This window comes from Amblyraja radiata, chromosome 22 (genome assembly GCF_010909765.2).
Source record: "Amblyraja radiata isolate CabotCenter1 chromosome 22, sAmbRad1.1.pri, whole genome shotgun sequence".
NCBI lineage: Eukaryota > Metazoa > Chordata > Chondrichthyes > Rajiformes > Rajidae > Amblyraja > Amblyraja radiata.
Genome location: NC_045977.1, coordinates 5,216,012 through 5,243,396, shown reverse-complemented (window position 1 = coordinate 5,243,396; position 27,385 = coordinate 5,216,012). Strand labels below are relative to the sequence as shown.

General features: G+C 46.5%; 1 protein-coding gene across 2 annotated transcripts; it reads left to right on the top strand.

Annotated features, from left to right (window-relative positions):
• Positions 1-14,862: 14,862 nt before the first annotated feature.
• mpv17l (MPV17 mitochondrial inner membrane protein like) lies at positions 14,863-21,475 on the top strand. Of its 2 annotated transcripts, XM_033040291.1 has the most exons (4): positions 14,863-15,477; positions 17,432-17,502; positions 20,575-20,604; positions 20,696-21,475. In XM_033040291.1, the coding sequence occupies exons 1-4, from the start codon at positions 14,955-14,957 to the stop codon at positions 20,885-20,887; spliced, it is 816 nt and encodes a 271-aa protein (XP_032896182.1). In that variant the 5' UTR covers positions 14,863-14,954; the 3' UTR covers positions 20,888-21,475. The 2 variants fall into 2 exon arrangements, with proteins under 2 accessions (XP_032896182.1, XP_032896183.1); XM_033040292.1 differs by lacking the exons at positions 17,432-17,502; positions 20,575-20,604; positions 20,696-21,475 and adding an exon at positions 16,539-16,770.
• The last annotated feature ends 5,910 nt before the right edge of the window (positions 21,476-27,385 follow it).

Genomic DNA, 27,385 nt, shown 5'->3' with positions numbered 1-27,385 from the left:
GGAGCTCCATGCAGTGGAGTGCTCCAATCCGGCCTGACGTCAGAGTTTTAATTACCCCGACGAGAGGGCTTGGACATTGGACCATCGGCAACGGCAAGCGCAAAGGGTTCAAGGCCCCGACAACGGGTGAACAAAGAGGAAGATGACTGAACGTTATTGCCTTCCACAACAGTGAGGAATGTTGATTCCACTGTGGTGGATGTTTATGTTACATTTATTTTATGTGTGTATTGTGTTCTTTTCACTTCGTATGGCTGCATGATAACTCAAATTTCACTGTTGCTTGGTCGGTTAAGTAACAATAAACGCCAACTTGAACTTGAACTTGAAGAAAAAGAGTTGCGAACATAGTTCTCAGCATTGTAGTGCATCAGTTCCAGTGATGAAGTCCAATGTCTGCAGTTGGGTAGAGGAGATTCAGACTCTACCCTAGCTTATGGAAGGACTGTTCAGAAGCCGGATAACAGAGGCCGTTCCTGAGTGTGGCGGTGCTCGCTTTCAAGCTTACAGGTTTGTAGGTTAATTGGCTTTCTATAAATATAAATTCTCCCTAATGTGTGTGGGGTAATGTTAATGTGTGGGGATTGCTGGTCGGCGCGGACTCGGTGGGCCGAAGGGCCTGTTTCCGCAGTGTATCTCTAAACTAAAAAGATAAAATAAACTAAGGGTCTCAACCCAAAACGTCACCCATTCCTTCTCTCCAGAGATGTTGCCTGTCCCGCTGAGTTACTCCAGCATTTTGGTCTATCAACAGTAAGCAAACTGCTGTGGATTAAGGCTATATGGAAGGCTGGAGTTAATGTGTGCCTTTCTCTTGAAGCACTTAATGATGGTGGATGTTAGAGCAACTGGAAATTACCCTTTAAGGCACGTTAGCCTTTAAGACACTGGGGTGATTGTGACCCTCTTAAAGCATGTGAACTCTGTGTAGAGAGAGGTTAAAGATATATGGGAATACCTCTGCCAGCTGATGCACACAGGTCCAGAGGACATGGCCATGGACTCCATCTGGACCAATTGCTTTTTGCGGATTCACTCTCAGGAAGGCCGACCTTGCGTCTGCCACCGTGACCGTTAGTACAGGCGCACCCAGGACTGACGTGGTAAATGGCATTCCTCCACTTGCCTTCTGATCAAAGCAAGCACAGAATGCATTGAGCTCATCCAGGAGGGACCATTTATTGTGAGATATGTGCTTTGTAACTGGTTACAGCGTGTAAGCCTTGCCACAATCTACTGGTGTTCATATCGTTGCTTTGGGACCCCAGTTTGGTCTGGAATTCCCTCTCGGCATCCCTAATGGCTCCGTGATGGTCGGAGAGAGATTTATTGTCGACACGGGCACTTGTGTACCTCTTGTTTTGTTGGCTACGTTGAACATTCTTTTTTCCCAAATGTACCCTGGCCCCATTCTCAACTCTTTTTCTGCTACATCGACAACTGCATTGAGTCGACCTCCTGCCTTGTGGAACATGTCCATTTAATCAACTTCAGCACCTTTTCCATCCTGATAACTTCTTCCCCTTTCTTGATATCTCTGTTTTTCAACTCTGTAGACGACTATCCATGGACATTTCCTGTCAACCCATTGTCTTTATGGCTACCTAGACTACACCTTCTCCTAACTAGTTTCTTGTAAGGACGCCATCCCTTTCTCACAGTTTCTCCATCACTGCGTATCTGCTCTCAAGTGAGGCTTTTCACTCTGGGACTTCTTCAGGGAACATGGCCCTGTCCTCCCCCACAGCCGGCCCTCACCCATGTCTCCTCCGTTCCCTGTAATCTACTGGCACAACTGGTAGTGCTGCTGCCTCACAGCTCCAGAGACCCAGGTTTTAATCTTGACCTCAAGTGCTGTCTGTGTAGAGTTTGCACGTTCTCTCTGTGACCATGTAGATTTCCTTCAGTTGCTCCAGTTCCCTCCAACATCCCAAAGACACACAGGTTTGTAGGTTAATTGCATCCTTTGCCGATGATCGCCAGTGTTGGAGCTGCGACCGCAGGGCCTGTGGACTTTAACATCATGGAGCAGTGGTCTGCGGAGCTTCTAGCCGCGGGCGCGGTGCAGACTTTAACATCGCGGAGCTGCGATCCTTTGCCAAGGATCGCCAGTGTTGGAGCTCCGACCACAGGTGCCTGTTGACTTTAACATTGTGAAGCTGCGGTCTCCAGTAAGAAGCGGCCGATTTGGGAGATCCAAGTGTGTTCCGATCCGTCCCGACGTCGGAGTTTCGATCATCCCAACGAGAGGGCTTGAACATCTGTAGCGGCGAACTGCGGAAGGTTCAAGGCCCCGACCACAGATGAACAAAGGAGGAAGAAGACTGAACTTTATTGCCTTCCATCACAGTGAAGAATGCTGACTCCACCGTGGTGGATGTTTATGTTAAATTCTATTGTGCATTGTGTTCTTTTTACTTGTATGGCTGTATGGTAACTCAAATATCACTGTACCTTAGTTGGTGCATGTGACAATAAACGTGAACTTGAACTTGAAAATTGCCTATTGTGTGCATGGAATGGATATAGAAGTGGGATAACATAGAACTAGTGTGAATGGGTGACTGATGGTCAGTGTGAACTCAGAGGGCAGGAGGGCCTGTTTCCATGTTGTACCTCTGAAATAAACTAAACTAAACAAACTCAGAATATAAACATTGCAACTGCAGGAGTCTGTCTATTTCCCTCCAGAGATGCTGCCTGGCGCACTGAGTTCCTCCAGCAGGTAGATTCTGCATTTTTTATAGTATTAAACTCAATCTGAGGACTAAAAACAGTTTCCGCCTCATTGCTCAGATATTTATCAGTCCCTCAGGAATATATGCAATTCCACACTAACTGTGTAATTGTGCAAAGCAAATTAACTTTTTTCTTGCACATGTTATTTCAGTTGTGATGGAAGCACAAAATCCAAAATAATTGGTTTTAAAAATAATGTTTTCTCGATTTTGCTGTTTGACAGAAGACTGAACTGTGTGAAACACCATGTGAGCTGTTTAGCTAATTTCCCTGAATGTCTTTAGCCGCCCCTTCAGCTGAACGCAATTCTGTTTCCACAAACTCTGGTGGCTTATTTCTCAGGAAAGGATGTGTATGAAGGAACTGCAGATGCAAGTTTACACCCAAGAGAGACACAAAATGCTGGAGTAACTCAGTGGAACAGGCAGCATTATCCTTCTGGATAGAAGGAATGGGTAACGCTTTGGGTCGTTTGAAGAAGGGTCTCGACGAAGGGAAAGGATGTTCCCTCTCAAGATACTGTTTTAGTTTATTTGGTTTCATGCTATCATTAGCAACCATATTCACACAACATTACATTGCAGCCAGTTACTCATCAGTGCCACTGCACAGAGATCCAGGACTCATTAAAAAGGTTGGTAATTGCTCTTTTAGTCTCTGTATTGATTAGAATCTGCCACTTTACATTTCAAATATCTAACATCCAAGCACAAGACTGTCATTGGAAAAATGCTGGAATCCATTATTAATGAAGTAACAGCAGGACATTTAGAACATCACAGAACAACCATGTGAAGTTAACATGGATTTATGAAAGGAAACCTGTTTGACAATTTCAATAGAGACAGGGGGAAGAAATAGATGGATATGGTGGATTTCCAGAATGCATTTTATAAGTGTAAGGAGAAACCGCAGATGCTGGTTTAAACCGTAGATAGACACAAAAAGCTGGAGTAACCCAGTGGGACAGGCAGCACTATCCTTCTGGACGGAAGGAATGGGTAATAGGCAGCATCTCTGGACAAAAGGAATGTGACGTTTCGGGTTGAGACCCTTCTTCAGACTGAGAGTCAGGGGAAAGGGAAACAAAAGATATTGATGGTGATATTGAGAGATATGGAACAAGTGAATGAAAGATATGCAAAAAAGTAACAATGATAAAGGGAACTGGCCAAAGTTAATTGCGGCCTAGGTGAAAACGAGTTACAGACAATGAGACTCAACCAGACGACTTTGAAGCTAGTACTGTGACTTGGATGGGTGAGGAACAGAGAGAGGGGGGATACAAGGGTTATTTGAAGTTATGGAAATCAATATTCATACCGTGGGTTGTATGCTGCCCAAGCAAAATATGAGGCGCTGTCGCTTAAATTTGCGTTTGGCCTCACTCTGGCAATGGAGGAGGCCCAGAACAGAAAGGTCTGTGTGGGAATGGGAAGGGGAATTAAAGTGTTTGTCAACCAGGAGATCAGGTTGGTTCAGGCGGACTGAGTGAAGGTGTTCAACGAAATGATCTCCCAGTCTACGTTTGGTCTCGCCAATGTATAAGAGTCCAGATCTTGAACAATGGATACAGTAGATGAGGTTGGAGGAGGTGCAAGTGAAACTCTGCTTCACCTGATGGACTGTCGGGGTTCCTGGATAGATTCAAGGTAGGAGGTATATGGACAGTTGCAGTATCTCCTGTCGTTGCAGGGGAAGGTACCTGGGGAGGGGGTGGGTTTGGGTGGGAAGGGCCGAGTTAACCAGGGAGTTGCAGAGAGAACAGTCTCTGCGTAAGGCAGAAATGGGTGGAGATGGTGAGATGTGGGATGCTGTTGGAGGTGGTGAAAATGACAGAGGATCATGTGCTATATGTGAGGACTGATGGGGGTGAAAGGTAAGGACCAGAGTGACTCTGTCCCTGTTGCGACCAGGGTGGATGGGCAAGAGCAGAGCTGCAGGGTACCGAGGAGACACGTGTGAGACCCTAAACCTCACCTATTCCTTCTCTCCAGAGATGCTGTCTGCCCCGCTGAGTTTCTCCAGCTTTTTGTGTCCATCTTACATTTGATAAGTACCACATGAAACGTGACTGTACAAGAGGGGAGAGTATGACTTCTGGGGTATACATTGGCATGAATTGGGGATTGGCAGAATCGACAGAAAACAGAGAGATTGGCAATCACTAATCAGTTGGGTATCTCGCTGGCGTTGATTGTTCGCCGCTTCTCCGCCCGCCGTTCCCCCCCCCCTTTGTTACCTGTCTGTTACCTACCTGTTACCTGTTACCTACCTGCCTGTCTGTTACCTGCCTGTACCTGTGCCTGTGCACCATCGACGCTGGACACCTGCCTGCACCAGTGACACTGGATACTCTCTGCACCCGCACCGCTGGACAACCTCTCTGCACCTGCACTGCTGGATCCTCTCTGCACCCGCACCGCTGGACAACCTCTCTGCACCTGCACTGCTGGATCCTCTCTGCACCCGCACCGCTGGACAACCTCTCTGCACCCGCACTGCTGGATACTCGCTGCACCCTAATCGCTGGACTACCTCTACACCTGCTCTGTTGGACAACCTATCTGCTCCCTCAATGCTGGACACCTCGCTGCATCTGCACTGCTGGACAACCTCTTTGCTCCCTCACTGCTCGACACCTCGCTGCACCCGCTCTGCTGGACAACCTCTCTGCTCCCTCACCGCTGGATACTCTCTCCACCTGCACCTGCACCGCTGGACACCTCTCTGCTCCCTCACTGCTGGACACCCCTCATCACCTTCTCTGCTGGTCACCTCTCTGCACCCTCACCATCAGAGACAACCTCTCTGCTGCTTCCTGCAGCTGCTCTGGCTCCTCATCATGCTCAAATATTCAACTCTGCAAATGATTGGTTTCTTGAACAACCACATTCCATCCTGCATCCAAGTCATTAAACAGCTTAGACTTCTGCGTCGACCCCGTTTCATCCACAGAGGCTCTCGACGCAAGCTTGTTTACTTCAACAACGGACATTCCATTCCATCCATCTGCTCACTACCACGCTCTGCCCCCCCTCAACCGCATCACCCCCCATCCCAGCTGACCGCACGCACTGTCAACCGGGACAACCTCAGATCTCTCCAGCCTGCCCCCATCCCTCCACCCTCTCACAATGCCAACTTTTCCCTCCTCAACACCAGGTCGCTCAACAACAAAGCCCTTGCCCTCCATGAACTAATCCTTGACAACACTCTGGACTTCCGTCTGCTCACTGAAACCTGGCAACAACCCAATGTCTTCTTCTCCCTCAATCAAGCATCCCCACCTGGATTTAATTACATCTCCAAACCCCGCCCCTCCCGCCATGGAGGTGGCCTCGCTGTTATTTTCAACCAGAACTTTCGGATCACTGAACTCACACTCCCCCCAGTAGCATCATTTGAATTCCTCGCCTTCAAAGCGCTTTCCTCCATGACAGTCATCCTCATTTACCGGCCACCTAAACCAAACCCCTTCTTCCTATCTGACTTCACTGAACTCCTCACACTTGCCTCATCCCTCTCCCCACGTTTACTGCTACTTATTGACTTAAATATTCACGTGGACTCCCCCACCTGCAAGCTCGCATCTGAACTCGCCTTTTTACTGGACAACTTCTCTCTCACTCAACACGTCACCTTTCCCACCCATGACCAAGACATCCTTGACCTGGTCTGCTCCACAAATCAACCGGTACTCGACCTCCATCCATGCCTCTTCCCCCTCTCTGATCATAAGCTTATACGGTTCACCATCCCTTCTCCGACACCTCGCCCCCGCTTCCTCCAAGAAATCACCTTCCGTAATCTAAAATCCATTGATCCCCACCATCTCTCTGACCTGCTCTCCACCACTCTCCCCCTGGACTCAACCCATATCTCACCTGATGATCTCACAAACCATCTCAACTCCACCTTGTCTACCTCCCTTAACAGTATGGCCCCCCTCAAAACAAGAACCGTAACTTTCAACACATCTTCACCCTGGTACACACCTGCACTTCGTAAGCTGAAACAGACTGGTCGCCGACTTGAGCGACTCACAAATAAATCATCTCTCACAGTCCACCTTGAAGCTTACAAACTCCACCTCACTGACTACAAAGATGCCCTCATTGCTGCAAAATCTGCCTACCTCTCCTCCATATTCACCGACCCCTGCCTAAACCACAGAACCCTCTTCTCCACAGTTGGCAACCTCCTCAAGCCTCGAGCCAACACTCTCCCTACCTCTACTCCGGATCTCTGCAACTCATTTCTCCACTTTTTCGCTGATAAAATCAGCACCATCTATCAATCTTTATCCCCTGTACCCGACTCCTCAGCATCTACTCCACCACCTACCAAGGCCCCTCCTTTCAACATCTCCACTGACCTCCTTACCCCTCCTCCACACTGCTTCCTCTCCCAGTTTGACCTGGTCACCCCTACTGAAATCTCCAAACTCATCAGCTCTTCCAAACCCACTACCTGCCCCCTCGACCCTCTCCCCACTCCCCTGCTGAAGTCCTGCCTCCCCGTTCTCTGCCCCTACCTCACTAATCTCTTCAACTCCTCATTGTCCCAAGGAATTGTCCCCTCCGCTTTCAAAACTGCTGCTGTCACACCAATCTTAAAGAAACCTGGTCTTGATCCCTCCTCTCTCATTAACTACCGCCCAATCTGAAACCTCCCCTTTCTTTCAAAAACCCTGGAGCGTATCGTTGCGTCACAACTTCATTCCCACCTCCTTGCGTATAACCTACTTGAACCCCTCCAATCTGGCTTTCGCCCCCTCCATAGCACAGAAACTGCTCTCCTTAAAGTCCTCAACGACCTCCTCACCTCTGCTGACACTGGTTCCCTCAACATCCTCATCCTCCTCGACCTGAGCGCAGCCTTCGATACACTGAATCATTACATCCTGCTCACCAGACTCAAAGACCTTGGCATTGAAGGCTCTGCACTCAGCAGGCTCTGTTCCTACCTTTCCAACAGATCCCACTTCATCTCTCTCCATAACCACACCTCTGCTACAGCCACAGTCACTCAAGGCGTTCCCCAAGGCTCCGTACTTGCCCCCCTCCTCTTTATCATCTACATCCTCCCCCTTGGTCAGATACTCCGCCACTTCAACCTGGACTTCCACTGTTACGCCGATGACACCCAGATCTACCTCGGCACCAAATCCCCCCACAACACCCCCCCCCCCCCCCTCTCCCATATCAACTCCTGTTTGTCATCTATAAAAACCTGGATGCAACATAACTTCCTCAAACTCAACAGCGATAAGACATAATTCCTCCTCATAGGCTCCAAATCTACACTCAGCAAAATCAATAACCCCACTCTCACCATCGACGGCACCACTGTCTCCCCATCTCCCCAGGCCCGCAACCTTGGCGTGATCTTTGGTTCCACCCTCTCAATTGAGCCTCACATCCACCATGTCATTAAAACCTCCTTCTTTCATCTCCGCAACATCGCCAAACTCAGACCCTCTCTCACACCTCCCGCTGCTGAAAGACTCATCCATGCTTTCATCTCCTCCCGACTGGACTATTGCAACTCACTTCTCCTTGGCATCAGCTCCACCTACATCAACCGACTCCAACTGGTCCAGAACGCAGCCGCCCGACTCATCACCCACACCAAATCACATCACTCCAGTCCTCAAACAACTTCACTGGCTTCCCATCTCCCACCGGATCACTTACAAAATCCTAGTCCTCACCTACAAAGCCCTCCACCATCTGGCCCCCCCATATCCCACTGACCTCCTTTCCCCCTACCAACCCTCACGGTCCCTCAGATCCACATCAGCCGGTCTCCTCTCCATCCACAAGTCCAACCTCCGCAGTTTTGGGGACAGAGGCTTCTCCAGGGCAGTTCCCAGGCTCTGGAACTCCCTCCCCCAACTGATCCGCAATTCCGTGTCCCTCACCATCTTCCAGTCCCGCCTCAAGACCCATCTCTTCACCTCTGCCTATCCTTAGCCCCACGTCCCCCTCCCTTTTCATCTGTGCATGAATTGCCTCATATTGTGTTTTGAATTGAATTCTGTCTTTAATTTGTGTACTAGTCATGTCTCTACTATTTATTTCATTCCACTTACATGTTTTTCCTCTACCTGCTAAATTTTTGTAAGGTGTCCTTGAGACTCTTGAAAGGCGCCCATAAATAAAATGTATTATTATTATTATTATCTCAAAAATCAACGTCATATCAATTTAAGCACTATATCACTGACATAGATAAAGGGACTGAATGTGCCTTAGCCAAATTTGTTAAGACAAAAATAAATGTATTGGCTGGTTGTGAGGAGGATATAAAAACCTGCAAAGAGATTTTATTTCGATTTTAGAGACATTGCATGGAAACAGGCCCTTCGGTCCATGCCGACCATCGAATACCCATTCACACTAGTTCTATGTTATCTTGCGTTCTCATCTGCTCCCTACATCCTCATCGTAAAGAAATGTGTGGAGGACTGCATCCCTACAAAAACCTTCAGAGTGTTTCCCAATCAGAAACCTTCGATGAACTTTGAAATCCGCACTCTTCTGAAGTCCAGACACAGGGCATTCACGTCCGATGATACAGTGGCCTACATGAAGTCCAGATACGACCTTGGTAAGGCCATCAAAAAGGCCAAAAGGGACTTCTGCTCCAAACTGGAGGATGAGACAGATGTTCGGCAACTGTGGCGGGGCCTGAATGCAATCACCTCCTACAAGGCGAAACCAGGAGGCAGCTTGAATGTCGGCGAAACATCACTCCCTGACGAGCTCAATGCGTTTTACGCACGCTTTGATAGGGAGAATACTGATGTGCCTTCCCGATCCCCCATTCGCTGTGATGGCATTTCAGTCTCAGTCACAGAGGCCGACGCCAGGAAATCCTTCAGAGGGGTGAACCCCCTGAAAAGCACCTGGACCTGATGGTATACCCGGTCGTGTTCTAAAAACCTGTGTGGACCAACTGGCTGGAGTCTTTAGAAACATTTTCAACCTTTCACTTCTGAGGTCTGAGGTCCCCACCTGCTTTAAAAGGGCATCAATTATACCAGTGCCGAAGAAGAGTAAGGTGACGTGCCTCGATGACTATCGACCAGTGGCACTAATGCCGGTGGTGATGAAGTGCTTTGAGAGGTTGATCATGGAGCAAATCAACTCCTACCTCGACAAAAACCTGGACCCACTGCAGTGGACTTACCACCACAACAGATCAACGGTGGAGGCGATCTCGCTGGCCCTCCACTCCGCTCTGGACCACTTGGACAACAAAAACTCATATGTCAGGCTGTTATTCATCGATTACAGCTCGGCATTTAACACAATCATCCCCTCCAAGCCGGTTACCAAACTCGCAAAACTGGGTCTCTGCGCATCCCTCTGCAATTGGATCCTCAACTTCCTCACTCACAGACCACAGTCTGATTCGTATTGGTGGAAATGTGTCAGCCTCGATAACAATCAGCACGGGAGCACCTCAAGGCTGCGTGTTCAGCCACCTGCTGTACTCACTCTATACTTATGACTGCGTAGCCAGTCACAGTGCGAACTCCATCATCAAGTTCGCTGGCGACACCACTGTTGTGGGACGTATAGAAGAGAGATCGAGCAACTGTCCATATGGTGCCAGCGCAATAACCTGGCCCTCAACACCAGTCAAACCAAGGAACTGATTGTGGACTTTGGAAGGAGTAGGAGGGGAACCCACAGCCCCGTTTATATCAACGGGTCGATGGTTGAAAGGGTCAAGAGCTTCAAATTCCTGGGCGTGCACATCTCTGAAGATCTTTCCTGGTCTAAGAACACTAATGCAATTATCAAGAAAGCTCATCAGCGCCTCTACTTCCTGAGAAGATTACCGAGAGTCGGTTTGACAAGGAAGACTCTCTCTAACTTCTACAGGTGCACAGTAGAGAGCATGCTGACCGGTTGCATCATGGCTTGGTTCGGCAATTTGAGCGCCCTGGAGAGGAAAAAACTACAAAAAATAGTAAACACTGCCCAGTCCATCATCGGCTCTGACCTTCCTTCCATCGAGGGGATTTATCGCAGTCGCTGCCTCAAAAAGGCTGGCAGTATCATCAAAGACCCACACCATCCTGGCCACACACTCATCTCCCTACTACCTTCAGGTAGAAGGTTCAGGAGCCTGAAGACTGCAACAACCAGGTTCAGGAATAGCTACTTCCCCACAGCCATCAGGCTATTAAACCTGGCTCGGACAAAACTTTGATTATTATGAACCCATTTCCTGTTATTAGCACTTTATCAGTTTATTTATTCATGTGTGTATATATTTATATGATGGTATATGGACACACTTATCTGTTTTGTAGTAAATGCCTGCTATGTTCTGTGTGCTGAAGCAAAGCAAGAATTTCATTGTCCTATACAGGGACACATAATAATAATAATAATACATTTTATTTAATGGGCGCCTTTCAGACATCTCAAGGACACCTTACATAGATTAATCGGAATAAAAACATATAATCGGAATAAAATAAGTAATAAAGACATCACAGAGACACAAATTAAAAACAGAATTCAATCCAAAAACAGAAAATCAAAAACACAATGTGAAGAGACACATGACAATAAACTCACTTAAACTTAAAGTACACATTAGGGGGATTTTTTTTTACAAATCTACAAACCAGCACATCTTTGGGATGTGGGAGGAAACTGGAGCACCCAGAGGAAACCCACACGGTCACTGGGAGAACGTGCAAATTCTGCACAGACAACACCCCAGGTCAGGATTGAACCCGGGTCACTGGCACTGTGAGGCAGCAACTCTACCAGCTGCGCCATTCTGCTGCCGTAGGTTAAAGAAGTGGACAAGAAATCAGCAGATGGAGCCTAATGCAGGGAAATAGAAGATTATCCACTTAAGAATGAAAAATTAAGAAGGTATTATTTATCTGGATTAAATTTACAAACAATTAGGGCAGATAGGCATCTCTCGTGCCATGATCATGAGAAAATGAGATGGACTCAGATTAGATATGACAGCATAAAACAGGGTATCAATTATCCATTATGGACTATCGGCAGTCGGAGAAATTTGTAACCTTATGACCTGGCATATCCCTCATTCTACCATTATTATCAACTATCATTACAATCATACATATAAACAACGTGGATGAAAATGTAGATGGATAGGTTAGTACATTTTCTGACATGATAACAATTAATATTAGATAGTGAAGAAGGTTGTGAAAGGATTAGAGGGACATAGATCTTTGTGTGAGCTCATGTTTTTTGGGATGTCAAATACTATAGCACACATGCAGTGATTAGCAGCGATCATAGGACAGATAATGTACAGAGGAATCTAAGGCACCAGCTCTTAAGTCCTTAAAAATGGGAACACAGGTTGATAGAATAGTGAAGAAGGCATTCAGTATGCTTGGCTTCATGGGCCAAGGAATGTGTATAAGAATTGGGATGTCATGTTGCAGTCATACGAAGCATTTGTTAGGCAGCACTTAGGGTACTGTGTGTAGTTCCGGTAACCACACTAGAGAGGGAATGAATAATTGTCGGAAGGAACTGCAGATGCTGGTTTACACCGAAGATAGACAAAATGCTGGGGTAACTCAGCAGGACAAGCAGCATCTTTGCAGTGTAGGAATGGGTGATGTTTTGGGTTGAGACCCTTTCTCAGCCAAGTCTGGCCTGTCCCGCTGAGTTACTCTGGCATTTTGTGTCCATCACAGGAGGAATGAAGCAGCATGTGAACGCATGCAGAAGAGAGTCAGCGGGATATTGCCTGGAGTGGAAGATTATAAGGAGAGAGTTAATAGGCTGAAATATAGGAGTTTGAACGATAATCTTATTGTGCTTTATAAAATTATGAGGGGTGCACATAGGTTAGATAGTCATCATCTATTTTCTAGGGTGGGGGAGCAAAGAATGTGGGCATAAGTTTAAGAAGTTGGAGAAATTTAAAGGAGGGGTAAGGGGTAATTTTTTACCATGCAGAGAATGGTGGCTATATCGAACGAGATGCTGGAGGAAGTGGCAGAGACAGTGGAAACCACATTGGACAGGAAAGGACTAGAGGGATATGATCCTACTGTGGGCAATGGGGCTTAGCATAATAGGCATTAGGTGTGCATGAACAATTTGGGCCAAAACACTCATTTATTTGCTGTATGGCCCTATGACTAGTGGGGTGAGCAGGACATGCTGGGATATGCCACCAGGCACATCCAAAATGAGTCCCCCACCTCCACTCCACACAAAAGCACGTTGTTCATACAATGAAGATGATTTCAAGTTGATTGTAATGGTAGAATGAGGGATATGCCAGGTCATAAGGTCACACATTCCTATTGCTGCTGAAAGTCCAAGTGCCTTATGGATGTCCAATTCTGAGCTCAGATCTGCTCTGATCTATCCCATTTAGCAGTCATGCCAAACTTTTTCATGCATAGCCAAAAACTGATCAAACATTTGGACGGACACCCCATATTTAAAGATAGTATGATAAATGATTTTGATAATTCTTTCCAAATGTTTTGTGTTTTCTAAACATTTTATTTTTGCTTTGCAGATTATTAATCACAAAATTAAAGCATGGAATAAAAATGAGATTATATAATTGAACACAAAATTAAAGCTTCAAACATAAATCATATCAAACTTAATTAAAACATTCAATAGAAAATAAATCAGAGTCTTGAATAAAAATCAAAGTCTTGAATAGAAATCTAATGCTCCTACTGGTCTAGCTTTCCCAGCTTCCCAGCTGTTATCAGGCAACTGAATCATCCTACCACATCCAGAGAGCAGTGCTGAACTACTATCTACATCATTGGTAACCCACGAACTACCCATGTTCGGACTTTGCTGGCTTTACCTTGCACTAGTAATGGCTCAATTGTAATCATGTATTGTCTTTCCACTAAGTGGATAGCATGCAACAAAAGCTTTTCCCTGTACCTTGGTACACGTGACAATAAACCAAACTAAACTAAAATAAACTAAACTAAACTAAACTATCCTCCTGCCCTTGTGCGCTAAAACTTGCCCAACAGCAGTAAGGCTCTGCGACAAAACTTTTGCTGGAATTTTCCAATAACCTTTGCCAGAATTTTCCATAATTTTTCAAAATATATTTTAGACAGCCTCATAGCCCAGTTTTAATCCTTTGTGGCCCAAGATTGGGGTCCACAGTTCAGCACAATCCTCGTCTAACGTATGCCTTCCTCCCACAATCATTTGCAGATTTACTCCAATTACATAATAATTTACTTTTTCATTCTTCCTTCTTCAGTGAAATAGATAGCTCAGCAATTTCACTGCTAGAAAATCCAATCCAAACTGTGCAGTCCGAGTTGTGGCACTTGGAGGTCAATCATTTAAGTCCCAGGGCTGTGAGGATTACTTAGGGCAGTGAAACATACAAACATCATTAGCTGTTTTATCCGTCCAGCCGACAATCCATTGCATCTTTCTCGTGTGTTCCCGGCCATCAGGGAAGCCAGCCATTTTCATGCAATATCAAGAAACAGTTTTCAGCACTGAATGTAAAAAATGAATTGTGGTCAATCACTTTCCCAGATCACACATCAACTTGCCCATTGACATCACTTGATATCGACAGACTGGAGATAGACACAAAATGCTGGAGTAACTCAGCGGGACAGGCAGCATCTCTGGAGAGAAGGAATGGGTGACGTTTCGGGTCGAGACCCTTCTTCAAACTGAGAGTCATGGGAAAGGGGGACACAGTGATAAGGAAGGGTAAGGTGTGAAAACGAGACATCAAAAGAGACGTGGATCAAGGAAATGTTGAATGTTAGCTAAGAATAGGTGACAACAAGCATATGTACATTGCAATGTGATGCAGCGTTTAATGTCATACGTAATAAATTGAATGGGTAGCATATCCCTTTAATCTAAGTTACTTCCGAATGAAACATTTTAACGTTGTGGCTCTTAGATCGAATTAATGACTCCAAGTATATCTAGATTAAACTATAACCCAATGCCCCTATCCCCGTCACTAGCATTCCTCAGGTTGAGAGGCTTGGAAGGAAAGATGCTAGAGGCTCCTCTAGCATCTTTGATTGGAAGCGGCGCGCCTGGGAGATTGGTAAACCATGGCCATGGACACAGTTGAGATGTTTGCCAGTGACTGCGGCTGAGTGAGAGGAGCAGGTGACTTGCGTGTGGGACCGTGTCTGCAACCACGCCAATGCCACAATGCGTGGCACCTGTGGCGTGTGTGTCTGGACTGTGACCATCAACAAAGGCACTTCCGAAGCAAGCTCTTCCATGCGAGACGTTGCCGTCGGCCGCTCTGCACCCGCCCGCGGCTTGGTTCAGCAGGAGCTAGCTAGCTCTCTCTCTCTCTCCACCTTGCTGAGAGCCGCCGGGGTTGGGTTACAAGAGGAAGCGGCGTCTTGGCGCTGGCGGGGACCGATGTGGAAACTGGTGGTGTCCAAGATCAGAAGGTTCCCTTGGATCTCCAATGTCGCCATGTACGCCACTGTCTTCACAGCTGGGGACGTGGTCCAACAGAATCTGTTCAAGAAGGAACCGCTGGACTTGAAACGGACACGGAATGTCACCACTCTGGCGCTGACCTTCCACGGCAACTTCGTCTACCTGTGGCTGAAGGCCATGGAGAACGTGTTCCCCGGCGCCAGCATGGGCACCGTCCTGCGCAAACTGGTGTGCGACCAGCTGATCGCCACCCCCACCGGCATCAGTGCCTACTACATAGGTATGTATGTATGTATAGTATAGTTTAGTATGTGCCACCCTGCCTGCCCCGCGGGGATCGTGGACAAGGCATGATTCATACATGCCCCCCACTTGTCGGCAATGTAACTGGACGAAGCTAAACCTCAACCAAATGATTAGGAAGGGTCTCCACCCGAAATGTCACCTGTCCATTTCCTCCAGAGATGCTGCCTGACCTGCTGAGTGACTCCAGCTTTTGGTCTCTATCCAAGTGATTAACATATCTATTAATCCAACCATTCAAATAAACAGGAAGGAACTGCAGATGCTGGTTTACACCGAAGATAGACACATACTGGAGTAACTCAGCGGGTCAGGCAGCATCTCTGGAGAGAAGGAATGAGTGATGTTTCGGGTCGAGACCCTTCTTTAGGGTCTGTTTTGAAATGTAAATGAGCGTGAACCACTCTGGCAGAAATAAGTACACCAAGTCATCTCACATTTCCTTAAACTACTGACATCACTAAAGAATCCTGGCAGCAAAATCAGTTTGCATGACTCGCTGTGTTGCCATTATTTTAAAACAGATCTTGTAAATCATTTAATTGGATGTTAATATTAACACCGAAGGTAGAATAGTAGACAGACAAGTATACAGGTTATTATAACTGAGCGGGGTGCAGATTACCAGTCAGCGCCTGTTACTTTAATTCCACATTCCACTCTCAGAGTCCAGAACCAGGGGCCATAGTTTAAAAATAAGGGGTAAGCCATTTAGAACGGAGATGAGGAAAAACCTTTTCACACAGAGGGTTGTGAATCTGTGGAATTTTCAGCCTCAGAAGGCAGTGGAGGCTGGTTCTCTGGATGCTTTCAAGAGAGAGTTAGATTGAGCTCTTAAAGATAGTGGAGTCTGGGGATATGGATGGGGAGAAGGCAGGAACAGGGTACTGATTGTGGATGATCAGCCATGATCACAGTGAATGACGGTGCAGGCTCGAAGGGCCGAATGGCCTACACCTGCACCTATTGTCTATTGTCTATTGTCAGTCTAATCTAGCTGTTTTCTTCCTCCGTTCACCTCCCCTCAACACATCGCAGCCTCTGGGATTCAACACCAGAGTTCCAGCGTCCATCGTCAACAACAACCACCTGCACTCACCGCCCTCCACTCCCTGCACCGTCCCCACACTTCCCAAACATCCCACTTCATCGCTCACCTGCGTTTTAATGTGGCCAATTAACGTGGTAACCTCGTGGAAACACCAGAGGAAACCAGAACAGCCTGAGGAAACCCACAGAGTCACACAGCGAGTGTGCAAACTCCACACAGACAGCACGGCACGCTAGGATGGAACCCGGGTCTCTGACGCTGTGAGGCAGCATCTCTACCAGAACTAAATGGCAATAATAATCTATTAGGTCGTGTACCTCATCTTTGCACCGTTCCTGTCTCCCTTTGCTGATATTTAGATGTCATTTTTCTCCTTTTTATATCCCTCATACTTTTGTTAGACACTGCTTTAAGTCTGAAGAAGGGCTCCCACCCGAAACATCACCCATTCCTTCTAACCCGAGAAACCCGCTGAGTTACGCCAGCATTTTGCATCTATCTTTGGTTTAAACCAGCAATTGCAGTTCCTTCCTCCACTGTAATCACCCCTCTCAGCCACTACAGCTCATGTGGCATCAATCTGATCTCCAGCCAGCAGAGAATCTCATTTTTGTCCACACCAACCCCCCCCCCCCCCCCCCTCCCTTTCTTCTCAATGTACTATCTGTCGGGAGTTCATCAACCTGATCTATTCCTCTCTCCACAAAAGCTATTAAAGAATTCCACCATTTTGAATTGTGATGTCAGACCTCCAGCATTTGTAGTTCCTTCTCTGGATAATATTCAACGAAGTGACAATTTCTTAAAAAGAAAATTGGAGGACTTTCTAAACTGCTTATACAACTGTTCCTTGTGCTTGTCTTCTTGTATTTTTGCTCAGGTATGAGTATTCTGGATGGGAAACAAGATATCTTTGCAGATTGGAAGGAAAAATTCTGGAGCACGGAGAAGGTAAGCAGGAAGAGCTGGTCCATGAAACAGCTTAGCATGGATAGAGTCAAAGAACTGCCGTTCATAGAGTCAGACATCTCTACAACAGGCCCTTCAGCCCACCTCATCCATGCTGACCACGATGCTCCATCAAAGAGAATCCCGTTTACCCACGTTTGGCCCTTATCCCACTCAATCTTCCCTAACATTTTGGTCACATTCATCTCTTTTCTGACAGTTTCTTTTTTCCAAAGGTTAATAATTTTCTTCTCTTTCTCCTCTCCTCTCATTACAGTCTGTCATCATCAACGTGTAGTACGATATGTAATTAATATTTTCATGAATTCAAGATGAGATTGGGAAATCACTGGCCTTTAAATTCTAATTCATAGTGCAACATTTTTATATGCTGTGCCAGAATCTTTAGCAAAAAACACAATCACAGAAGGTTTGGCGATCGCTTCGCCCAACACCTCCACAGAGTTTGCACTAACCAACCTAATCTCCCGGTGGTTCAGCACTTCAACTCCCCCTCCCATTCCGAATCCGACCTCTCTGCCCTGGGCCTCCTCCATGGCCAGAGTGAGTCCCACCGCAAATTGGAGGAGCAGCAGCTCATATTTCGCTTGGGTAGTTTACACCCCAGCGGTATGAACATTGACCTCTAATTTCAAGTCCTTGCTTTCTCTCTCCTTCCCCTCCCCTTCCCAGCTCTCCCACCGCCTACTGTCTCTGCCTATTAATTTTTTTTTCCCACCCCCCCCCCCCCCCCCCAACCCATAGAGGTGAACTGTAGAGGCTTTGCAGGGCACTCACTGTGCAAAGTCCTCAACCAGTTGGGTATTACGGGGCTGGCAAAGAAAGGGCCATTCAATCCGCAAGCGAAGCCGCAGGGAAAGCCACTAGGTGGCTTTGGATTAAGAGGGCTGATCCATGGACGGTTGCTGCTGGGACGCAAATCGGGGCCTGATCAACCCCGGCTGGGTCGCCTGGGTGAGGGTGTCTGATGTTGTGAGACCCGAAACACCCGATGACCCCAGGTCACATCACTGAGGATGCGTCCCAGCGCATCTAGAAGTATCTTTCACACTCATTATGGATCACTTCTACACCATTCCTGTGAATGTTTTCATAGCCCGTGATAATCTGTCCAAACAAAGTGATAATCTGCCTGAGGCAAATCCCGCAGCACTCAATTAAATCCACAACCCCACTTTACTGAATCCTCACTGCTCAGCCTTTTCAGCACCGATTCTCTCCCCACCCTTATCCTCCATTCCCTCTCCATAGTAGCAAGGAATTGTGGAGAAAGACCTTTATGCAAGTTTATGCAAGGTGGCACGGTGGCGCAGTGGTAGAGCTACTGTTTTACAGCGCCAGTGACCCAGGTTCAATCCTGACCACGGGTGCTGCCTGTATGGAGTTTACGTTCTCTCCGAGACCAGAGTGAGTTTTCTACGAGATCTTCAGTTTCCTCCCACCCTCCAAAGATGTACAGATTTGTAAGTTATTTGGCTTGGTGCAAGTGTAAATTGTCCCTAGTGTGTGCAGGGTAGTGTTAATGTGTGGGGATCACTGGTCGGTGCGGACTCAGTGGGCCAAAGGACATGTTTCTGCGCTGTATCTCTAAACTAAACTAAATTAAAATAATAGCCTTGTGCATGATAGAATACGGTATCCCTGTGCAGCACAGCTTTAATTTATGTTCTTGCATACTGGAGAATTCTTAGACCAATGTAAAATGTAAAATATGTCAAAATGTAAAATATTTCCAATCAATCTGAAATATTTCTATTGTCCCACTATAATCTCATTAAATTGTGCAGGATTATTCTTGTTCAGATGTAATTAACCATTCATAATGTTACGATATCACCTGGCAGGCCCACAGAGCACCAGACCCTTCGACCCACAAAGTCTGTGCTGAACAAGTCTGTTTGTTTTGACGCCAAGACAACTCTTATCCGCATGCCCATAATCCATATCCACCCATTCCTTTCATATCCATATGACTATCCAAAAGTCTCTGAAATGCCTCCATCACCACCCCCAGCAGCGTTTTCCAGTCACTTACCACATTCTGTGTAAAAAAATTAGCCTCGCGGTATGAACAATGAATTATTCTACTTCTTCCTTTCCAGAGCCTCCCTCCCCCACACTGGTACTATATGTTCCCTTCTCGGATTGTACTATCCCCTTACTGTTTCAAGAAACCCTCTTGGATATGCTTAACAAATTCAGCTCCACTGAGCAATATATAGGGGCGACACGGTGGCGCAGCGGTAGAGTTGCTGCCTTACAGCACTAGAGACCCAGGTTCAATCCTCACTACGGGTGCTGTCTGTACCGAGTTTGTACGTTCTGCCTGTGACCGTGTGTGTTTTCTCTGGGTGCTCCAGATTCCTCTCATACTCCAAAGATATGCAGGTTTGTTGGTTAATTGGCTTTGGAAAAACGTAAATTGTCCCTAGTGTGTGGGATACTGTGAGTGTACGGGGTGATCGCTGGTCAGCGTGGACTCACAGGGCCGCAGGGCCTGTTTGTGTGCTATATCTCTAAAGCCTAAAGTTCAAATCTTTAGTCTCCATTTCATCTCTTGCCTTTGTCATTGACCTCACCCATCTTCCAGTTAAACCTCCCTCACTTGCATCCACCATTGCTTACCAGACATGGTCCCACCCCTACCTCTCAGATTCAGCTTTCGCCCCACTCCCACAATCAGTCTGAAGAAGAGTCTTGACCCAGTCGTTACCTGTCGCTGCCTGACCTGCCGAGTTCCTCCAGCACTTTATATTCTGTTCAAATCTAAGTGACTCTGTTTGTAGTTTGTTTGTTTGTTTGTCTTTTTGCACAAAGTCCGTGAGCATTGCCACTTTTCATTTCACTGCACATCTCGTATGTGTATGTGACGAATAAACTTGACTTGACTTGACATTATCATTTTCAAAATGAAATATCTATCAATTGCTTTTAACCAAGTCATCTAGTAAGATAATAAAGATTTAAATCATGGATTATAATCAATTTATATAAATTACATGAGCGTAAATTGTTATTTCTCAATTCATTCTCAACACGTTTCTCTGTCTTTAGGTTGCAATGGTTTATTGGTCTATAGCACAGGTATGTTTTTTATTGCAATCATCAGCTGATTGTTCATTTCCTATTTGGCTGCTGATCCACGCAGTTATGCTGAGTTTATGTCTCTCCACAGATAATCAACTATAGCCTGGTGCCAGTCTTCTTCAGAATGGCCTATTTTGGTTGCTGGGGGTTTGTGTGGATGATATTCATGTCCCATTTACGGCACCACGACGACGGTCTTGCGGCATCTAAAAGTCCAACAACTGTAAAGTTACGCTTGCAGAATGAACTGAAAAAGTTCTTAGACAATATTTCAAAATAAATAGAGAGATATGTTGCACCAATGTTAAGGCCAGTCTGTTATCATGTGTACAATGACATTTTGGGGTCTTAATACATTTAGTGCCATCTGAAAGTAGATTACAAATTTCAACAAGTTTTTAACAGGTCAACCAAGCACAGATCTCATTATTTTTAGTAATGGTGGAATTACCAAAAAGGTTATGTCGTACATGTGTATTTTGCAAACGAGACACAATGGTGGTGAAAAGGTTCCCTGACGAGAAAATAATTATTTGCACAAATCATGGAAGCTGGAATAGTGGCAGGATGGAGAAAAATGACAGGATGAGTTATTTGAGGGAACAGCGATGGCGTAGTCATGGGATGAGCATCTCATGTAAGGGTCCACACTGTCACTGGTGGAGGAATGTGTAATGGTACCCATGGTGCTACAGATCACATGTTTGTCTTCTTGCTGCAGGGAGGTTATTCCCAAAGACACTAGACCAAGACAAAAGTCTACATTAATTTCTGCAAATATGCAAAGGAACAAAAGGACACCTGTGTGTATATATATATGCCAGTAGCTGACTGAATGTTGTTAATCAGTAATAAAATCATAACATCACATGTTGGTTGCATGAATATATTTTCTCTCTGTGTTTATGTTTAATTTACAGTTTAGAGATAGAGCATGGAAACAGGCCCTTCAGCCCACAGAGTCCATGCTGACCATCAATTACTCATTCACACTAGTTCTATGTTATCCCCCTTTCTCATCCACTCCCTGCATACCAGGGGCAATTTAAAAGAGATCATTTAACCTACAAACCTGCCCTTTTGTGGGATTTGGGATGAAACTGGAACACCTGGAGGAAACCCACACGGTCACACGAAGAACGTGTGAACACCACATAGACAGCAGATCTCTGGCGGGTTGAAGGAGCTCTACCAGCTGCGTCACTGTGGCCTGCAATGCTCAGAACAGTATCCTGCAAATAAATGCAAAACTATAACCTAGGATGCTCAAGGTGAATACATGACTACTTCAATTTAAACCCTAAATAAATAATATATACATATATAGTGCCAATCAGTATATTTTTTAATTTAAATCAAATAAAAGGCTGTATAGCTGTTTTTGGGGTTGATATTTTGAAAGCACGATTCAAATGCACACGCTGATGAAACCAAGAGGACCTCGTCAGATTCAAGCACATTAGGAGTATTCATGATGCTGTTTTCAGTGAGAGTTTAGACTGCCTCAGCTGCTCAAGGGGAGCGATAAGGGGATCTCCACTTAAGCCCATCTGTGTTTTCATAATCTTAGTTGCGTTCCGCTTGATTGCACAATATGGCCATTCATAGATGTATTCAGTAATGCATATGACACCGAATGAACTGTAGAGGAAGAAGCATTTTTGGCACAGGTATTTCAAGAAACCATAAAGCATTTTTCATATCCCTAGTAAGCTGAACAAAAGGTGAGGAGACATTGCAGGCAGTGGGACAGTGGTAGAGTGTTTACAGTACAGTTACCCTTAGATTCAACACCTTCATTACCATGATGCCTGTCTATACTAATCACATTTGCCTGATTTGATTCTTTTTCCCTTACAGTCATACAAAAAAATAAAATAAAAAAAACACAAAACACAGAACACAGTAGTCACCAACAGAAACATCGCCACAGCAGCACCAAAGTTCCCCACTGTGAGGAAAGGAACCAAAGTCCAGTCAACCTCCTCGCCGATGTTCCCCAATGTTCACTCGTGGTCGGGGCTCCCGAGCACCCCGTAGTCGCTGCCACGGGCGTCCCGGTGTTCAGGCCCTCTCGCCGGGAACCCCTCGTCGGCCACCTTCCACCAGAGTCCGCGGATCCCGATGTCCACAGGCCGCGCTGGGCGGAGATTCGCACTGGCGACCCCCGGCAAAGGGTCCCAGGACTCCGCGATGTTAAAGTCAGCGCCGCCCGCATTGGGAGCTCCGCGATGTTGGAGCAGCGGCCCAGCACTCCAGAGCTCCAAGCGGCGATCCCAGGCACGTCCCGCGCGCTCCACGATGTTTCCAGTGCTTCGCCGTTGCAGCTGAAGCCAACCAACTTTAATCGAGGTTTTGGGGTTTTAATCAATGGGGGCAGACTAATCCCCACCCACCTCTACTACCCCACACAGAATTGAACTTGCAAATTTACCAAAAACAGTAACATCAGATTCTAACCAAATGTTACTGGTTCTGTTTTGCTACAGTGCCAAGAATATATTCTCTTTGTTCTACCTATTGTACTTGACTTTGGTTTGAATGTATTGGTATACAATAGACAAAAGACAATAGGTGCAGGAATAGGCCATTTGGCCCTTCAAACCAGCACCGCCATTCAATGTGATTATGGATGATCATCCACAAGCAGTACCCCGTTCCTGCCTTCTCCCCATATCCCTTGACTCCACTATCTTTAAGAGCCCTATCTAGCTCTCTCTTGAAAGTATCCAGAGAACCGGCCTCCACCGCCCTCTGTGACAGAGAATTCCACAACTCTCTGTGTGAAAATGTGTTTCCTCATCTCCGTTCTAAATGGCTTACCCCTTATTCTTAAACTGTGGCCCCTGGTTCTGGACTACCCCAACATCGGGAACATGTTTCCTGCCTCTAGCATGTCCAAACCCTTAATAATCTTATATGTTGCAATAAGATATCCTCTCATCCTTCTAAATTCCAGAGTGTACAAGCCCAGCCCTCCATTCTCTCAGCATATGATGGACATGCCATCCCGGGAATTAACCTTGTAAACCTACCCTGCACTCCCTCAATAGCAAGAATGTCCTTCCTCAAATTTGGAGACCAAAACTGCACACAATACTCCAGGTGTGGTCTCACTTGGGCCCTGTATAACTGCAGAAGGACCTCTTTGCTCCTATACTCAACTCCTCTTGTTATAAAGGCCAACATGCAATTCGCTTTATGAATGGATTGGATAACATGGAAAACTACTTTTTTCACTGTACCTCGATAGATTTGACAATATTAAACCTAAACTGAAACTTTGAGACTGGAAAAAGTGGATGCTTTGCAGAGATGAATGTTCTTAATAATCTCCATACTGTGTGGTCCCACTGGTGGCAAGGCAGAATACGTCCTGAATATGATATTTCAGCTGAGTTTCAAACACCAACCTTGGGCTGACATGATCTTGAAGACCATTACCTTGATTCAGAGCAACGCAGATCATTTATTTTACTAACATTCTGTGTCAGTGCCTCTTCGCACGGATCCTGCTCTGATCTCCATCAGCGGCACACAGGCCAGGAGATGCCAACCCCTCAGCACCATAAACAGCGCCTGGCTGCCGGGAAAATGCCACACTCTGAACAGAGCTCCGGATTGAGGTGAGGCCACAGCCAAATAAATACCAACTGTGCCCAATGATCTGTTAATGGATTGGCCCACCTCAACCTCATCAGCCTCCTCCTTAAAATCCATAGCAATTCCAGCCCGAAGAGGAAAGGGAAGCGTAGAAAACAGGTGCAGGAGTAGGCCCTTCGGCCCTTCCAGCCAGCACCACCATTCGATATGATCATGGCTGATCATCCAGAATCAGTACCCCGTTCCTGCTTTTTCCCCATATCCCTTGACTCTGTTCACCCTTAGAGCTAAATCTAACTCTCTCTTGAAAACATCCAGTGAATTGACCTCCACTGCCTTCTGTGGCAGAGAATTCCACAGATTCACAACTCACTGGGTGAAAAAGGTTTTCCTCATCTCTGTCCTAAATGGCCTCCCCCTTATTCTTAAACTGTGACCCCTGGTTCTGGATTCATCTGGAACATTTTTCCTGCATTTATCCTCTCTAATCCCTTAATCATTGAATATGTTTCTATAAGATCCCCTCTCATACATCTAAATTCCAGTGGAGGGGTGGGGAGGGAGGGGTGAGGAGTAATTGGGGCACCCCTCTACTAGCTGTGTTCTCCGTTTGCAGGTTTGAGGGTGACTGGGCTACTGGGACAAACTCAAGACTGCCAGAGCCTCTTCTTTGAGGCCAACACTGAGTAACTGCGGAAAGCCTGAATCCACTGTGCACCTGCCCACAGACAAACAGGGACTTTGTCCGCTCGCGGACTGCAGCGTCTGAGCATGCAGGACAAGCCTGAGGCTGCCTGCACCTCCTCTCAAGCAAAGACTGAGCTGCCGGGACAAACCTGGGACCACCAGCTCCCACTCTTCAAGGCCTAGAGCAGCCTGGACTAGCCTGAGATCCCTGCGCCTTCTCCTCTGTAGTCAAGACTGAGCAGCCAGGACAAGCTAAAGACAGCCAGCACCTCCTTCGCGGCCTAGACTGAGCCATCAGGACAAGCCCGAGACTGCCAGCTCCTTCTCCTCAAGGTCAAGACTGAGCTGCTGGGACAGGTCCACGGTCGCCAGTGCCCCCTCACATGCAGACTTCTTCTTCTTTAGTGTCCTTATGCTATATAGCGGCTCGCCACTGCTGTACACATCGTTGCGCTACTAGAGTGTTCAGTGCAAGGTCTGTAGTAGTACATGGATTGTCCAGTGGCATTGCAGTAGGTGTTGCATTGTCTGGTTCTGTGTGCCACAGTCATAGGTTGTTGTACCCTCGATGTAGCCCCATTTGTGCATTGTCACCCTTGACTGATCAACCCCGCTTCGCAGTTGGTTGAGACATCTCCAGTTCAGCCAGTGTTCATCAGCACCTGGTGGTAAGCACACTGCTGCTGGATATGCCCACCTTGGTGGAAATAGGGACAGTGGCTAGTCTGTTCTTCCACATCTGGAGGTGAGCTTCAGTTGGTGTTGTTTCCAATGGGGTGACGCTGGTTAGGATCTCTTACGGGATTTTAACCGCCTCAGAGGGGGCACATGTTTGTGTAAGGGGTGTGTATCGTCTGTCAGTTGTTTCAGACCCTCTGTCGTACTTTCAACAGCTCTTCTGATGTCAGGGGGAGCGATGCCAGCCAGTAGGTAGATGTTGTTTATGTCCGTAGATCAGAGGCCACCAGTGATGCTATGGCAGCTGCCATTCAAGGATGAGTCGAACTTCTTTGCATGTGTAGATCTCTCCCAAGCAGGGTAGGCGTATGTATTCTGCAGCAGAGAATCAGAGTGCTAATGCAGAGTATGTTGTTGGGTTGCCACCTCATTTGGTGGTGATGAGCTTGTTCAATATGTTGTTGCAGGTGCCCGCCTTTGCTTTAGTTCTTTCCACATGTGCCTTGAATCGGTTGAGTGTGACTCCAAGGTAGACTGGGCTTGGGCAATGTGTTAGTGGGAGTCCAGACCATGTGACGTGTAGTTGATGGTTATGCCCCCGTCCCACTTAGGAAACCTGAACGAAAATCTCTGGAGACTTTGCGCCCCACCTAAGGTTTCCGTGCGGTTCCCGGAGGTTTTTGTCAGTCACCCTACCTGTTTCCACTACCTGCAACCTCCGGCAACCACCCCTGCAACCTCCGGGAACCGCATGGAAACCTTGGGTGGGGCGCAAAGTCTCCAGAGGTTTCCGTTCAGGTTTCCTAAGTGGGACAGGGACTTCTTGGTTCCTCAGGTGGAATGCACAGACCTGTGTTTTCGATGGGTTGGCACGCAGCTGGTTTTCCTCATAGCATGAAGATAAACCGGTGAGTGCCCCTGACAGCGTGGTCTCAACATCTTGGAAATGTGTACCCTGTGCTGTTATATGGAGATCGCCAGCATAGATGAAACGCTTCGGTACCAAGTCAGTTGGTGTAGATGTTGTACAGGATCGGCGCCAGAACACTTCCCTGAGGGAGACCGTTCTTCTGTCGTCGCCATCGGCTACGTTTCCCTCCTTTCTCGACAAAGAACCTTCGATTATGGAGCATCGTTTGTATTAGCTCGGTTAGATGCAGATCTTTTGTCATCTCAAGGATCTTGTAGAGGAGTCGTTTGTGGTTGATAGTGTCATATGCTGCTGACAAATCGGCAAACACTGCTCTCGTGATTTGCCCTTGTTCAAAGCCATCTTCGATATGTTGCGTTAGGTTGAGGAGCTGGCTTGTTGTGGACTTGCCTGGGCGGAATCCTGCCTGTTCTGATATTAGGTGTTCATCTACATATGGAACAAGTTACAAATGTTTTTCTTAGGCGATGTAAACCATGCATGACACTAGTGGCACTATTTGAAAACAGCAGGGGGTTCCTATTTTCTGGCCAACTTAATTAAAAATGAATTATCTGTTCATTTTCCTTCTTGTTAATTGTAAAATCCTACTGTTTGCAAATTCCAAAAGCTACCCATTTTGAAAAATGCTTCATTGGCTATAACCTACTTCAGGACATTTAGAAGTCACAATATAATTGCAGGTCCATCTTTGCATATGTAAGTACAGGTACTAACAAATAACAAAAGCTTATATTTTTCTCCTGCATTCTCTTTTAGCTCGCCATATCCTTCTGTGTGGACCAGGTCAGTCCGACTCACAATTGTCTCTGTGGTTTCTTTCCTGATGTAACTTGCTTTCCAGCTGACAAAATATATACTTCAGAGTAGTACCTTTCA